Source organism: Anabrus simplex, chromosome 2 (assembly GCF_040414725.1).
Source record: "Anabrus simplex isolate iqAnaSimp1 chromosome 2, ASM4041472v1, whole genome shotgun sequence".
Lineage (NCBI taxonomy): Eukaryota > Metazoa > Arthropoda > Insecta > Orthoptera > Tettigoniidae > Anabrus > Anabrus simplex.
The window spans coordinates 809017139-809034786 of record NC_090266.1 but is presented as its reverse complement, the minus strand read 5'-3'; the positions used below and the strand labels follow the sequence as shown (position 1 = coordinate 809034786).

Genomic DNA, 17648 nt, shown 5'->3' with positions numbered 1-17648 from the left:
CAGGATGGTCCAGCTTGTGGATGGGGATATTAGTCAGCAGGCGCATCTTCACAGTATCCTCAGTGAACGTTCATTTCTCGCTTTTTGCCATTTTTGCCTGTCTACCCATTTCTGCTATTGTGGCTTGAGGCTACGCTGTTCACATGCTGGTTGGGGAAAAAATAGCTCCTTTAGTAGCATATGGTTTCTGCTCTTGCAGTGTTTATCCAAAACATCTTTCTACTTCCATTCAAGTTTTTGATTGCAAAGTCGGCACATCAGTGTATCTGTATTGCTTACATAAAAATGTTCTGATTTATAACTCTCAGCATGCTGTTTGATCGTCACTTCGCTTCTACCCATGGCTACCAGACAGTAAATCGCTACTGTACTTTAAAACAGAACTACTATTTTAATTAATAGAGAAATGTACACTTAAGTTTGAGCATTAAATAAATTTCACATTTCATTCTTTGCTATAATCTGTAATTGTCCTGGTTCTTTTCGTGCAAGTTATGATGTGGTATCTACTACACTTCTGTCCACACAAAGTGCACTTACAATCTTCGTCTGGCTCATGGAACTTCTGGTTTACACATATCTTGTGGTGAAACCTATGTATGGAGAGTCGTGTTATCACGTGGCGCTGTGTGTTGCACTCTCTAGTCCATCTATCGTCCGTCATCGCTGGTGAGGCGTAGAAGTCTAGGTCAATTTCACTTTTCTTCCTTTCCCTGATGTTTACTAGTGCCCTGCTTGCTTCCGTTGATTGTAGGTAGAATTGTGATTGTATGTCTTCTATGAAATACGTCTCCCGCATCATTTTGTATACCATCCGGGATTGCGCTGTCTTTCCGACTCGGGTAATCCTCTTCATGAACATTGCTTTTATTCTTTCTATTCTCATCAGGTCTCCGATCTTCAGCTTTTCCCACATGATCTCAATTCCATATGTTATCACTGGCGCTACTGTCGTCTTGAAAAGTCTCATCGCCGTGCTGATTGATAGGTTTGAAATGTTTTGGATGCTGTATGAGGCTCTGATTGCTGCTGCCGTTCTTTCTTGAATATGTATACCAAAGGATGCCGCCGTTGTCTGTAGTGTTATTCCCAAATATTTGTAATTTCATACCTTTTGTAGTGGCTTTTGCTGTAATGTTATGTTGTCTTTGGGCGTAGATTTCCCAACTTTTTTTGAAGGTCATTTGTACTGTCTTTTCTTCATTTATCTGTAGGCTGTTTTCCTCTGCCCAGGTCTCTAGTCTGTGGACTGCCCTTTGCACCTCCTCCTTTTCTTTTGCTCTGATCAGCATGTCAACTGCATATAGGATCAGCTCTGTTTTTGATCCTTCCTCTACTATGCAGTTCACATCTGCTGTATAAATGTTGAAAAGTGTGAGACTCATGGGATCCCCTTGCATAACTTCGTCTGTATTATGTCTTCAGAAATTTCTACGTTGTTGTTTATTCGGATTATGTTCCTCTGTAGACATGCTTCAACTATTCTCACTAGTGGGTCTCTCTTGCCGATTGTCAATTTAATTTTCTCGATTAGCTTTCGCCTGTCGATTGAGTCGAATGCCTTCTTGAAATCAACAAATACCGTGTGATATTTCCCTCCTTTGTGTCTTAAGGCTTCTTCTACCTGATTTATTAAGTATTTCACTTCCTGGACCGTGCTCCTGCCTTTCATAAAACCGAATTGATTTTCTGGAATGTACCCACTGAAGGCTTCTAGTAATCTTTCATTTAGTATCTTCGTGAAAACTTTAAAGGATGCATTTTCTAGTGCTACTCCTCTAAATGAGTCTAGTGATGTTCTGCTCCCTTTTCCTTTGAACAGTATTTGTAGAGTCACTGTGTTCCATCCCTCTGGTATTTTCCCAGTCTGTGTACGTTTGTTCATTAGGACTACTATTCAACACCTATGTCAAGAATAACTGACTATGATCAAGGGTCAACACAAAGTGAGTGAACGCGTGTGCTTGAAAGTGTATTAAGCTGTTTGATTGGTTGTTTTATGCACTGCTCTTTGGCCATTGAAAGATATTCCACACATTGAAAGATTTAGGGCATCGTAATAATTCTTTATCCTGAAATAAATAACAATATACGAAGTTTGTCCGGAAAATACATATAAATCCGTCGGGGTGATGTGTCACGTATCGTGGAGGCGCCGCCAAGTGGCACTGCTGTTGTCGCCAATCTTCTCAACGCTCAGTTCGAGTCGGAGAGCTCTGCGTGTCAGTAGCAGTGTGCGGCTGCTTGTTGAAAGTTACCCGTTTTCACCTGCCGTCGGCATGGAGCTCTCTCTGATTGAGGAACAGCGCATCAACATCAAGTTTCTTGCCAAACTAGGTAAGAATGGCCGTGAGATTTTTGAGTGTTTGCAACAAGTTTACGGAGACAATCCTTCATCACAACAATGCGCCCGCTCACACGTCGCTCGTTGTGCGTGAGTTTTTGGCCCGAAGCTCAATCACCGTGACAGACCACCCGCCTTATTCACACGATTTAGCCCCTTGTGACTTCTTCCTGTTCCCGAAATGCAAAATGGTGCTTCGGGGGCGGCACTTGGGTGATGTGGAAGCCATCAAGGGAGAAACGACACGGCAACTGAACAGCATCACAACTGAAGACTTTCAACAATGTTATCAACAGTGGAAACGGCGTTGGCAGAAGTGCATCTTGTCTCAGGGAGAGTACTTTGAAGGAGACCCTATTGTAATACCTGAATAATTGTCAAATAAAGTTATTATTCAACTTTTATACGTATTTTCCGGACAAACCTCGTATATCTTATTTTGAAGAAAAATTCATCTTTTTACAAAGATATGTTTATTTTGCATAAAACCAAGCATTTCATACCTATTTTGCATAAATTGTATAATTTCACATTTTGAACCAATTTCACATGTTATCGCTAATTCAAAATCGCTATAAAGCACTCGTAGGGGTCATATAAGATGGAGGCACATACACTGACGGTTTCGACATATTTTGCATTTACTGCAAATGATAAAAACCAGAAACTCTACCCATGAATTAAAAATATCCAAAATATCTTGGTCTCATGTATTGGGTTGTGACCAAGTGCCACGTGCTTACAAAGGACACCACCTCCAAATAAATTGAAGCGCCAGAGACTCGTAAAATACTTAGAATGACAGGGTATATGCCACATGTATGAGAGAAGCTGCCAGTAAGGCTCCAAGGGTCCAGAGGGAACATCATAATGCGTCAGTCATGGTATAGTGGTGGGGGGGGGGGGGGGTAAGATACAAGGGAAAAACTGAGCTCCATTTCTGCAAAAAAAGATTGAAAACATCACCTATAGTGTACCAAGAGACAGTGCTGGAGAGATTGGTTAGGAACCTCAACATCACCCTCTTCCACGGTCTGAACTGGAGCTTTCAGCAGGACTTAGCCCCAGCGCATAAGGCTCATACAACGCAGCGGTGGCTTGTGACCATTGTCCCGGTTTCCAAACTTCTTTTCCACCTCTGATTTGCCCTCTAGAAATCCGCACCTTAACCTTATTGACTATAACTTGTGGTCCATACTTCTGGACATATCTTGCAAAGAAAAAAAACCCACACCTGAATATTGCCAGTCTAAACAGACTCTTGTGAAGACTGCAGTGGAATTCCCTCTGGATGTGGTACGTACTGCAGTTGATGAGTAGTTGCTAAGACCTATAGACAGTATGCATGCTAAAGGGGGTCATTTTGAAAAATGTGTGATTTTTATTCAGTACATACATGTGTAGCCAGTTTTAATAGGATATTGAAATACTGTATATCTCACCACATTATATCAGGTTAGTAAAAACAATTTTGATGGTATTTATGGTAACATTATGTAGCACGCTGGTTTCAAGCATGAATTTTAATAATATTTCCATGGTAGTTATAAGCAATGCAGGCTGTTTATGCAGTATTGGAATATACTTATGTTATGTACTAAGTAAACAGTATAGCATCATACCATAGTCACTTGTGGCATCACATTTTGTGGGGCATAAATAATGGCATGATGCCATGCAGTGTTGCAGAAATTTTTGTAGTGTTTGCAAAGGGATGAAATATTCAACAGGAATTTTGAATTTGATAACTTTATCTGGAAATTCAAACTACATACATACATACATACATGTTCATTATAGACTGTTACATCTTTCAGCGCTCAGTCTGCAAGCCTCTGAATTTACTAATCGCTGCCGCAATCCTCTGTTTGTAACTAGTTCTTTGTCCTCGTTTAGTTCATTACCTCTTATCTTTAAATCATTGGAAACAGAGTCTAACCATCATCGTCTTGGTCTCCCTCCAGCCCTCTTACCCTCCATAACAGGGTCCATTATTGTCATAGGTAACCTATCCTCCTCTATTCGTCTCACATGACCCCACCACCGAAGCCGGTTTATGCGTACAGCTTCATCCATCAAGTTCATTCCTAACAGCTTTTATTTCCTCATTCCAAGTACCCTCCTGCCATTGTTCCCACTTGTTTGTACCAGCAATCATTCTCGCTACTTTCATGTCTGTTACTTCTAGCTTATGAATAAGATATCCTGAGTCCACCCAGCTTTCACTCCCATAAAGTAAAGTTAGTCTGAAAACAAACCGATGTAAAGATAGTTTAGTCCGAGAGCTGACTTCCTTCTTACAGAGTACTCTTGATAGTAACTGCGAGCTCACTGCACTAGCTTTACAGCATCTTGAATCAATCTCACTTATTATACTACCATCCTGGGAGAACACATATCCTAAATACTGAAATTATCTACTTGTTCCAGCTTTTCATTCCCAATCTGACATTCATTTCTCCTGGATTTTTACCTGCTGACATCAACTTAGTCTTAGAAAGGCTAATTTTCATACCATACTCATTGCATCTATTTTCAAGTTCCAAGTTGCAGGCTTTCGGCACAATCTGCCATTAAGACCAATTCGTCAGGATAGGGCAGACCGCTTACTACATTTTCACCTAACTGAATCCCTCCCTGCCACTTGATACCTTTCAGCAGATGATCACGTAAACTATGAACAGTAAAGGTGAAAGATTATTGCCTTGTCTAACCCCTGTAAGTACCGTGAACCATGAATTCATTCTACTGTCAATTCTCACTGCAGCTCAATTGTCAACATAAATGCTTTTGATTGATTTTAATAATCTAACCTTAATCCCGCAGCCCCTAGTACGGTGAACAATTTTTCACTCGGTACTCCATCATATGCCTTCTCTAGATCTACGAAACATAAACATAACTGTCTATTCCTCTTGTAGCATTTTTCAGTTACGTGGCACATTCTGAAAATCTGATCGTGACAGCCTCTCTGTGGTCTGAAACCACACTGGTTTTCATCCAACTTCCTTTCAACCACTGATCGCACCCTCCCTTCCAAGGTGCCAGTGTACACTTTGCCTGGTATACTGATTAATGAAATACCTCGATAGTTGTTCCAATCCTTTCTGTTCCCTTGCTTATAGATAGGTTCAATTATCATACCTGCCAACTTTTGAAAAGGGCTGTCAGTAAAATTCACGCACGACAAATAAATCTAACAATTTTCGACATACCCCAGCTTGATATAGATGCTGATTCCCATAGGGAATCTGAAATATTTGTCCCGAATGAGCAAATTTATAATACCCCAGCTTGACGAGAATAATAATACTTTTGGGCTACAAATTACAATAATTCATGCTTTAAACAGGGTACTTCAATTAAATCATATCTACTAACTTCATTTTCCAATGATTTGTAGATGAAAAAAAAACAATCAAGAAGAAATCCATGTTAAACAGCAGCAGGCATGTTGAATATTAGTTTGGAGCATACATGACAGGACTTCCTTGATAAATTAAGCAGATATGCGATAATTGAAAATGCTTTACACAATAAAACTTGTTTAACGTAACACAGGCAAGAAATAATATAATACACACTGCAAATCACACGCTAGTTCGACTTTAAATTCACAGTTTTGACCTTTTTAGCTTCCTGCAATGAGTCTTGAGAAAATGTTTTGTCATAACAGGAACCAGACCTCCTGGTCTTAAAACTACAAATAGACTCCAGAGATTCATTGCATATGCATGATCTCAACTCTGTTCTATTTTTCTTCACAAGGCTGAAAACGTGTTCACATTCTGTATTGCTATGAGGTATGGTGAGAATAGAGAGCTTTACTCTAGAAATTCGATTATACTTAAGAAGTCCATTTTCTCCACGAATTCTTGATATTTCTGCCCAACTGGAATCACTTGCAGCATCTTGATTTGCAGCCGAAGTGTCATCTACCTGAAGAGCTGTGGACTGCCTCTGAAGCTCATTCATCACCTCATCTGTAGTTTCATTCTCTTCCTTGCATAACATGATTGGAAACTTTTCCAAGAAAAAACGAATGGAAGAAAACTGTGCATCTTCAGTGTTGTCTAACCTAGCAACTTGAGCATACTTTAACATAATCATCCTTGAGTGGAAACTTTTTGATGATATAGTCACAGGCAATACAAAAGTAGTTTCTCACTGATGAAAAGAAAAGGGATTTATCTGTATCCTGGAGATCATTCACTATGTTCAAAGTCTGAATGCCAATAACTAACTCATCATCACTTAAATTGTTTCTTCCACCATGTGCAATATTAATATTGCACCCACATACCGTGCAAAAGGCAAAATTTTCTCCCTTTCATGATTTTACTATGCACAGAAAATCAACAGAATATGATTCTTTAAATGTCCGGATGTACTGTCTCTCATTGGATTTATTCATCATAACCTGCAATAGGAATGTAGCGTATGAAAATGTTAGAGAACAAATGTCTCGATATGTAGTGAAAATCGAAATGAACCTGGATCACTGAACGTCACATAAAATTATAACATAAACACTCAAGGCAGTCAAACACTTCATTAAAACATGTCAAAGCACACAAAGACTTAAACCATTAAATGAACACTGCACATGGTAAAAAGCATAAAGACACGTGGAATGAATATAATTCTTCTTCCTTATAACTTAATGGGCTTCGCTAATAGCTGTATACCCAGTCACTGGAACGAATGTAATTAGTCCAGCGAATACAGGAAACTACAAAGCATGAAGTTATAACACAAAAACTCAAACACTTCATTAAAATATGTCATAACCTTAAAAGGCCAAAACTTTCAAGGAACGCCAACTTCATGAACAAAGAACAACACTCACGTGGTCAAAGGATATAGGTTAAATCACACCAAGCGAACGGAGCGGAACAAATAATTTTCGGAGCAGAGCCTGTCGACACCTAAGATTCACATGGAAGAACTGTTATCCCAGCTTTAAATTCAATTCAAACAATGACACAAACATAACACGGTTAAAAATACCAATCATATCAAAGAATGAGGTACCACCTATCGTGGACTTGCCTTTGACCAAGACCGAGCATGCTCGACCCAGGCAAACAATCGATTATACGGAAGTGGAGTGATTATCGAATGTTAACATTTCAAATTTTTGTCCGCGAAGTCGTAAAATGACACCGTCCATCTTTAAAACTGTTAAATGTTGCAATTTCCGTAAATTTTACGGCTAAACTGTAAAAGTTGGCAGGTGTGAATTATATCTTTTGTCCTGTCTGAAGGTACCTTACTAACACTCCATGCTAATCTCTCTGTGAAGCCATTTTATCCCTGCCTTCCCACTATACTTCACTATTTCGTGTCTAATTTCATCTGTTCCTGCTGCTGGTTTATGATATTGGAGTTCATTTATCATTCTTTCCATTTCACCAAGTGTAATTTCTCCAACATCATTGTCCTCCTCCCCATGAGCTCGGTTGTTTGCAAAATCACAAGGAAGACACCCTTTTAGATTGAGCAGATTTTCGAAATATTCCTTCCACCTCTCCAGCGATTCCATGTGATCTGTTATGAGTTCACCTGATTTACCCAAAATGCTATTCATTTTTTTTCCTCCCTTCCTAAGTTTCTTTATTACTGTCCAGAAAGGTTTCCCTGGTGGTTGACCTGGCCTTTCCACGTTATTACCAAAATCTTCCCACGACTTCTTCTTGGATTCGGCAGACCACTTACTACATTTTCACATAACTGAATCTCTCCCTGCCACTTAATACCTTTCAGCAGATGATCTACATAAACTATGAACAATAAAGGTGAAATATTACAGCCTTGTCTAAACCCTGTAAGTACCTTGAACCATGAATTCATTCTGTCAATTCTCACTGCAGCCCAATTGTCAACATAAATGCTTTTGATTGATTTTAATAATCTACCCTTAATCCCACAGTCTCCCAGTACAGCAAATGTTTTTTTCACTCTGTAGTCAGTCATGTGCCTTCTCTAGATCTACGAAACATAAACATAACTGTCTATTCCTCTCGTAGCATTTTTCAATTACATGGCACATTCTGAAAATCTGATCCTGACAGCCCCTCTGACAGCTTCCTTTCAACCACTGATTGCACCCTCCCTTCCAAGATGCCAGTGTACACTTTGCCTGGTATACTGATTAATTTAATACCTCAATAGTTGTTGTAATCCTTCCTGTTCCCTTTCTTATAGATAGGTTCAATTATTGCTTTTGTCCAATCTGAAGGTACTTTACTAACACTCCATGCTAATCTCTCTAGGAAGCCATTTAATCCCTGCCTTCCCACTATACTTCACTATTTCAGGTCTAATTGCATCTGTTCCTGCTGCTTTATGACAATGGAGTTCATTTATCATCCTTTCCACTTCACCAAGTGTAATTTCTCCAACATCATTGTCCTCCTCCCCATGAGCTTGGTTGTTTGCAACATCACAAGGAAGACACCCTTTTTCGTTCAGAATATATTCAAAATTTTCCTTCCACCTCTCCATTGAATCCCTGTGATCTGTTATGAGTTCAACTGATTTACCCAAAACGCTATTCATTTCTTTTTTCCCCTCCCTTCCCAAGATTATCATTCTGCCAAGATGTTCACTTTTCCCATCTTTACACCCAGTTGTTCCTAGACATTCCCGTGCTGTTTCTACTACAGCATCCCTGTATGCCACCCATTCTCTTTTTTATATCCTGAACCTGCTTACTGTCAAATGTTTGGAACTTGTCTGTCTAATTTCCTCGTTCTGGAGATTTTCTACCCTTATCTTTCTCAGACAAATTTCACTTCCTCTATCCTAGGCCTAGAGATACTTAGTTCACTAAATATCAGATAGTGGTCTGTATCATTAAAAATTCCCCCAGAATACACTCACATTTGTGACAGGTTTCCTGAATTCGAAGTCGGTTATGATATAGTCTGTTATGATGTTGCAAACAATGGGATAGGAATAAACTAAGAATGGAAGGAAGTAGCCAAGGCTTTAATTAAGGTACAGCCTGATGTGAAAATGGGGAAGCACAGAAAAACGCCTTCAGGGCGCTGACAGTGGGGTTCGAATCTACTCTCCCAAATGCGAGGTAACAGCTACATGCCTCAAACTGCTTAGCTAACTCGCTCGGATGAAGATTTGTGTTTTGCTTCATGTTTTGTCCATGTTTATGGTTGACTATAATTTAGCTATTAAGATAATATAAATAACGTGTGCTGAATTGACTATGTGTATCAATTTCTATTTGTTGTTGCCTTACAGGAAATTACCATTAAGAAGCAAAATGTATATTAGTGAGCAAGTAACCATTGGCTTCTTTTCACTGAGTCCAGAATTAAAAGAGAAATTTGATAATTTCGTAGTGGTTACAAGTGATGAGAGACCTGAACGTCGAGACATCAAAATGCATTCTGGGCTCTATTACCATAGCCAGGATGTCTGGAATCCTGAAGTTGGAGACATTCGTTTACAGTTCTCTTATGCTGGAAAAGCTGGAGATGTGGTGAGTATTAGGATACAATCTGGTGATATTTAAAAAAAAACATAGTTACATAATTATTCTTTTACTGAAGTCAGCTGAAATTTAACAGGTGACAGTTGTGGGAATGCAGGCAGGTTCAGAGATTCGACCATACGTGACGGTGAGTGGACGAGAGGTACTAATTCTCCGTGAAGGTTCCTTTTCTGTGAAAGAGATATTTCTTCAGGAACACACGCAGAACCCCTGGATTACATGGCTATTACGTATACTGGGTTGGTTGATGATGTGCCAGGGTGCTTCCTGCTTTTCACACATACTTCAAGTACTTCGTGAGTATATTTGAGAATTGATGATGATGCTTGTTGTTTAAAGGGGCCGAACATCTAAATCATTGGCCCTATTTGAGAATTTATGGTTGGTGCTCACATTGGAAGTGTTTACATTATTGATTATTCTCCATTGCTGTCTTTTATTAGAGTGCAACAATGGTTATTATACATATGTACATGCTTGCTGGGAAGGGAAAAATACAGAGGAAGAGTACCTTATGAGAACTATTATTATAGTAGAACAGCATGGAGCCTAGACGCAACAGTCAGTACAGTGGAACACTGGTTATCTGAGTAGTATGGGCTACTGAGTGTATGATTTGAAGCATTGTATCGATTCATTCAAGTGTCTGAGTGAATTGATTCACAGGAACGGCGAGCTCATGGCACACAATTCAGCTGACTCACAGCAGACAGTGCTGAGTGGCAAACTCACGATCAGTGAGACACAACACACATGGTTCATTAACAGTACCCTAGACATTGCTCAGCTCATTTGAAAATAATACCAATTTGCATTCATTGTCCTCTTCTCACAGGGAGGTTTAAATAATAGATGAATTTATTTGCAGTGTTAAAAAAGATAGTCAAAACTTAATTCCAAAGTACCTAGCTTGTAAGTAGGTAGGCTATTAGGTTATTATATTTATTAGTTTAATGAATCAGCATTTTTAGAACTTAGTTGACATTCGGCAATTAATTCAACTCGGCTCTCTAGCCTACCCTATGACTCGAAATTGTCTGTTTTATAATGGGAAGAACCACTTGGTATTCTCTCAGTTGGTATGGCATTGCACAATATTTTAATAATCAGATCACGAGATCAGTGGTGTACATAGACAATGAGTAAGTGAGCCAACTGATTCGATAGCTTAAATACAACCTGTGACAATAAAGTTTGGTAAATAGTCCTTTACTATCAACATAGATGAACAATGCGCGACAGTGACCTTACTGTCCTTCAAAATAGTCCCCTCCCATAACTATGCACTGCTGAGATTGATGATATATGTCCTGGAAACTTTGCAAGAAGGGTTCCTTTGGGATGGTGTTCAAAAGCCTCGTCAAGTTTCGCTGGATGTCAGGAATATCGTCTAATCTCTTTCCTTTCAAAGCGAGTTTGAGTCGTGGGAATAGGAAGAAGTCTGGAGGATTGAGATCTGGCGAGTATGGGGGATGTTCAAGTTACACCACCCCCTTTTTTGCCATGTACTGTTTGACGATATTGGCTGTGTGCGGGCAAGCGTTGTCATGGACAAAAAAAACCATGAACCTTGTTGTGCGTACTGGGGTCGTACCCTGTGTAGACGTTTCATGAAACTGGTCAAAATTTAAATGTACCGTGCAGCATTCAACGCCGTTCCCTCAGGTAGAAATTCTTTGTGGATAATGCCTTGACTATCGTAAAAGGTGATGAGCATCGTTTTGATGCATGACTTTTCGGCTCTGACCTTTTTCCGATGAGGGGATCCCGGAGAACGTCATTCAATGCTTTGCCGTTTCATTTCAGGGTCGTACCTGAGACACCAGGTTTCATCCTCAGTGACAATAAAGTTCAAGAAATTTGGTGTCGCATCTGCCGTTTCGACAAAATCCTATGAAGCCTCTAAATGTGCCTGCTTCTGATAGTCAGTCAGGTGATGTGGCACAAGACGAGAACAAGTTTTCCTCTTCCCTAACTTCTGGGTAACGATTTGTCGCACGGATTCACAGTTAATCTGCAGTTCATCCGCTATCATGCGCACAGTTAATCGCAGATCATTCATGATTAATGTCCTCACCTTCTCAATGTTTTCATCACTGACGGCGGTCGCCGGTCTTCCGCTACGGGGGGTTGTCAGAAACACTTTCCCGGTCTCCTCAAAAACGGGCGAACCACTCGTACACACACTTCAAGGACAGTGCTTGATCTTCATAAACACATACCAGCATCGCATGCGTTTCTTTCGGTGTCTTGCCAGGCTTAAAACAAAACTGTACATTAATCTTTTGGTCGTCCATGTTCCTGTTCGCAGTTCAGAACCAGCACACTAAACACACACTGTGTCAAACAGGTCTTACACGGCACACATACGATGCTCAACTGAACAACGTTGGGAGCAGGTGGTAAAAACCTCCTGCTTTCGCAGGTGTAGCGCTTTGTGTCGCCAATGTTGCAGGATCGATCGTTCTGACTTCATTCACCAAATTTTGTCGCAGATTGTATATAAAATAGGAGTTTTGTCTGTGGTCAGAATTTAAAAAGAATGACATTTCTGTATCGGTCATGTCCACAGTAACAAGGAAATACACTTTTTAATTTTCCTTAATTTCTGTCTGTCTGTATGTACGTACGTACGTGCATCACGAGAAAACGGCTCAAGAGAATTTAATTTAACTCGGTATGTAAAGTCGGGGATTAAGTCGCTACAACCTAGGCCATAAATAATTTTATTCATGCTGAGTGAAATGGTAGTTTAGGGGAAGGCCTACATTTAATTTTCAAATATGTATGTTCTTAGTGGTCCTCTCGATAAATACTAATTACTAAAGTTATATAGTATTCAATTTCTGACCATTTATGTCTTATACATTTTTACCATACCGGCTATGTTAACAGAGATGTTTATGAATTGGGATTTTTGTTGCGAAGTCCATATCAGTGCCGAGTCACAAAGAAATGGTTAAACATAATTTAATGAAAATAAGTATGTAAAGTCAAGGAATAAGGAACTACAGTCTACGCTAAAAATAATTGTATAAGATGCCCTATAATCAGAGAGTCAGAAGAAAACTAACTATATTGTAGGAAGCTCATAAAATAGATCAACAGTAACATTACATTGACCATTGTTTGTTGTGATGTGTTTTGTCTTCTGCTGCCACTTATCTCCGATAGATGGGATTACTGCTGCATACCAAGTATAACAGCCTGCCTGAATATTGGCGGGAAGTAGCTGGGGAGTTAGATCTGTTTCTTCTTTAGCATGCCATTCCTCTGGTTCATAAATTTTCTGATACTACTGGTATGTAACACACTGGTTCATCCTAGCATTCCAGCTATTCAATACCTTCTCGGAGGCACTGATTGGAATAAGCAGTGTGAACGGGCAGAGGAATGTTCGCGGCTGTCTGCGGCCTGGTCGTTCCAGCACTGGAACTTTGGACTGTTAGATCGGCACCGCAGTACTGTTCATCAAAAGCGAGAAAATGCGCAGATTTTCATTTGATCGAGTATTTTATATGATAAATTGCTTTTAATCGCTACATTTCTAATGACGCTATTGTATTTATGTACAGTAGACTTCAGATGGGGAAACCACAAAGACAGTCATTCTGAGAATTCCATAGCGAAGCATGGGTACATCAGCTAGTATTAAATATAAATCAAATAAGATGCTTTACCTCGCACCGACACAGACAGACCTTATGGCGACGATGTGCCTGGAGTGGAAAGGAAGCGACCGTGGCCTTAATTAAGGTACAACACCAGCATTAGCCTGGTGTGAAAATGGGAAACCACGTAAAACCATCTTAACGGCTGCTGACAGTAGGATTCGAACCCACCATCCCCCAAGTGCAAGCTCATAGCTACGTGATCCTAACCGCTTGGCCAACTTGCTCAGTCATTATTGAAAATATGTGTCCTTCTATCAGTAGAGGATTTTTTAAATAGTCATATTTTGTATGGGCTACCCAAGGTGCCGAGTAGCCCTGTGGTTTTCTGATTCAACATCTTTTTATTTAAGTTATTGCATTAGTCGGCTCACTTACCCACTGTCCATGTACACCGGTGATCTCGTTATTTGATTATTGAAGACTTGTGCAATGATGTGACATACGAACTGAGAAAATACTGAGTGGTTCTTCTCAATAAAAAACAGACAATTTCGAGTGGTCACGAGCATGACTTATAGTCATAAGGTAGGCTAGAGAGTAGAGTTGAAATATTTGTCTAATGTCAGCTAAGTTATAATACTGATTCATTAAACTAATAAATAGAAGACCGGGCGAGTTGGCCGTGCGCGTAGAGGCGCGCGGCTGTGAGCTTGCATCCGGGAGATAGTAGGTTCGAATCCCACTATCGGCAGCCCTGAAAATGGTTTTCCGTGGTTTCCCATTTTCACACCAGGCAAATGCTGGGGCTGTACCTTAATTAAGGCCACGGCCGCTTCCTTCCAACTCCTAGGCCTTTCCTATCCCATCGTCGCCATAAGACCTATCTGTGTCGGTGCGACGTAAAGCCCCTAGCAAAAAAAAAAAATAGAAGAATCTAATAGCCTACCTGTTTACTAGCTAGTTGCTTTGGAATTCATTGTTTGTTGCATTGTAGTTTGACTACCTTTTTAACAATGAAAATTATTTAAACCTCCCTGTAAGAAGAGGACAGTGAATGCAGATGGGTATTATTTTCAAATGACAAGGGAGCAAGAGCCCGTCATAGCATACGATTCTTTCAGTGTGCTATGGCTCTATATGTCTCGCCCGCAGCGGAAGATCGGCTCCCCGCCAATCTACGCAGTGGCCTCCACGGTATGCACTAGCCATGCGTCTTGGTAGGTGTGCTATTTACCAACTGATGAGCCCAACTTAGCACACTGGGGCGAAACGCTGGCAGCCAGGAATGAGTTAGCTGGAAAATTTATAATGTCCAATAACGGACCAGCTATATTGGTATTAATGTCGAGTGTGCCGATAATGAACTGTGTGTGTGTGTTGTGTCTCACTGATCCGTGAGTGAGTCGCTCAGCACTGTCTGTTGCGAGTCAACTGAATCGTGTGCCGTGAGCTCGCCGCTCCTGTGAATCTAATTTTTGTTCAGATTTTTGATATGCTCTATTGGTGGAAAAATATCTAATTCCCTCCATGGGAACTTAGAATTTCCATACAGATAGGTCTTATGGCAAAAATGGGATAGGAAAGGCCTAAAAGTTGGAAGGAAGCGGCCGTGGCCTTAATTAAGGTACAGCCCCAGCATTTGCCTGGTGTGAAAACAGGAAATCACGGAAAACCATCTTCAGAGCTACCGATGGTGGGATTCGAACCCGCTATCTCCCGGATGCAAGCTCACACCCGCGAGCCTCTAGCCGCACGGCCAACTCGCCCGGTACTCTGACACTTGAATGAATCCATGCACTGTTTCGAATCATACAATAAGTAGCCAACACTAGAACACAGGTATTTTTACATCTAATTCTGTATATATAATAGAGTTGTGACTTTCAAAGAACTGTGGAAAACCATAATGAAAAAAAAATTAAGTATAAAATAATATATAAAATTTAAGTTATGTTAGTTGTTCCTATATTATTATTAATAATAATTTTATTTGCTTTACGTTCTTACTTTTACGGTTTTCGGAGACGCTGAGGTGCGGGAATTTTATCCCGCAGGAGTTCTTTTATGTGCCAGTAAATCTACCAACATGAGGCTGACGTATTTGAGCACCTTCAAATGCCAGTGGACTGAGCCAGGATCGAACCTGCCAAGTTAGGATCAGAAGGCCAGCACCTCAACCGTCTGCGCCACTCAGCCCTGCTTTTATTATTGTTGTTGTTATTATTATTATTATTATTATTATTATTATTATTATTATTATTATTATTATTATTATTATTATTAACTATGTCACTTTTGTGCTATAATATAATAAGCATGTATAGTACTGTTCAAATACCTATATTTTTCTGCATTTCATTTTTTAATTTATTTTGTATTATGTAACTATACTTACCGTGAATGTAATGACATTTCCAAGTTCTTTGAAATCATTAAGAAAAGACTAGGCAAACAATTGATAGTGAATCTCCCACGTGGGTAACAGCTCTAAATACTATATACTTACTTAATGGAGTTGTCACTCTGGAGGATAGACTTTATAACTTCAAAACTTGATGCGAAGAAGTGGCTGCAGGAGAAACCTGAATCTGAAAGCTAGATGATGCATAGGAAAGCAGTTCATAGAATGAAGATCAGATGGCAGCAGCAAGCATTGAATGTTGTTGCTGCTGCCTTATCAGTACACACTGCACAGATGCAATAGGAACGATGACTCTAATGAGTCGTGAATCGGATCACTGTAAGGATTCAGTAATGCAAATGGAATCAAATGAATTGATTCAGTAAAATGAATCGAATATGCCATCACTATATCTGAGCACTGTATACTGATACTACCTTGTTTAATACAGATAATGATTTTCAGTTAAAATGTACAAATTTAAAGAATTTTATAGTACAGTTATATTTAAGACTCTTTTTCTTTTCTGTTGCAAAGAGGGAAGAGAGTTACATAATTGTGTACAGGATCATTTCCTCATTAGCCATTCAGGAAATTGTTACAGCATCATAAGTCATGTCAGATGGCAGATTGCCTGTCAGTTGTTTACATAGTCTTTTCTTTAATAACTTACAAGAATTTGGAAGTTTATTGAACATCTCCCTTTGTAAATTATTCCAGTCCATTACTCCTCTTCCTATCAACAAATATTTGCCCCATTTTTTCCTCTGAAATTCCAACAATATCTTCATATTGTGATCTTTCCTACTTTTAAAAACACCACTAAAACTTATTTGCCTACTAATGTAATTCCATGCTTCTCTCCACTGACAGCTCGGAACATACTGCTTAGTTGAGCAGCTAGTCTCCTTGCTCCCAAATCTTCCCAGTCCAAACTTAGCAACATTTTCAAAACACTACTCTTTTGTCAGAAGGCACCCAGAACAAATCAAATTGCTTTCCTTTGGATTTTTCCAGTTCTCTAATCAAGTAATCCTGGTGAGGGTCCCATACACTGCAACCATATTCTAATTGGAGTCTCACCAGTAACGTATATGCCCTCTCCTTTACATACTTGCTACAATCTTTAAATACCCTTGTAACCGTATGAAATAATAATGTTATTGGTTTTACGGACGACTAACTACATTTGTATTGTTTTTGGAGGTGCTGGAATTTTGTCCCGCAGGAGTTCTTTTACGTGCTAGTAAATCTTCCAACACAAGGTTGACCTATTTGTGCAACTGCAAATACCACCAGACTGAGCCAGGATCGAACCTGTCAAGTTAGGCTCAGGAGACCAGCATTCCACCGCCTGAGCATAACTACACGAAGAGATCTCTTAAACTTTATTTAAAATCCTCTTTATGTGAATACCCAATGAAGATTTTTAGTTATGTTAACACTTACAATGATCCCCATGAAGTACTTCAATACCATCTACACAGTAATTTAAACTGAGGAGATTTTTTTCCTCTTGGTGAAATTTACAACATGATTTTTCATCCCGTTTATCTTCAAACCATTGTCTGCTGTCCATCTCACAACTTCGCCATGGTCTTTTTGCAGTCTCTCACAATTCTGTAGCTTATTTATTACTCTATACAGTATAACATCATCCAAAAAAAGTATTTTCTGTGATTCCAGTATTTTATGCGCATCATATATATAAGGAAATACAAATGTCCAATAATACTGCCTTGTGGAACCCCCCTTTTATTCATTATAGGATGG

General features: G+C 39.6%; 1 protein-coding gene across 4 annotated transcripts in view; it reads left to right on the top strand.

Annotated features, from left to right (window-relative positions):
* The window catches only part of Tmem43 (Transmembrane protein 43), a 121891-nt gene that overhangs the window by 100956 nt on the left and 3287 nt on the right, over positions 1 to 17648 (top strand). For all 4 annotated transcript variants that reach the window (XM_067141496.2, XM_067141494.2, XM_067141498.2 and 1 more), the window contains 2 exons: positions 9608 to 9848; positions 9937 to 10156. In XM_067141496.2, the coding sequence (XP_066997597.1) occupies positions 9608 to 9848; positions 9937 to 10156 (461 nt within the window). The remainder of the gene's footprint in view (positions 1 to 9607; positions 9849 to 9936; positions 10157 to 17648) is intronic.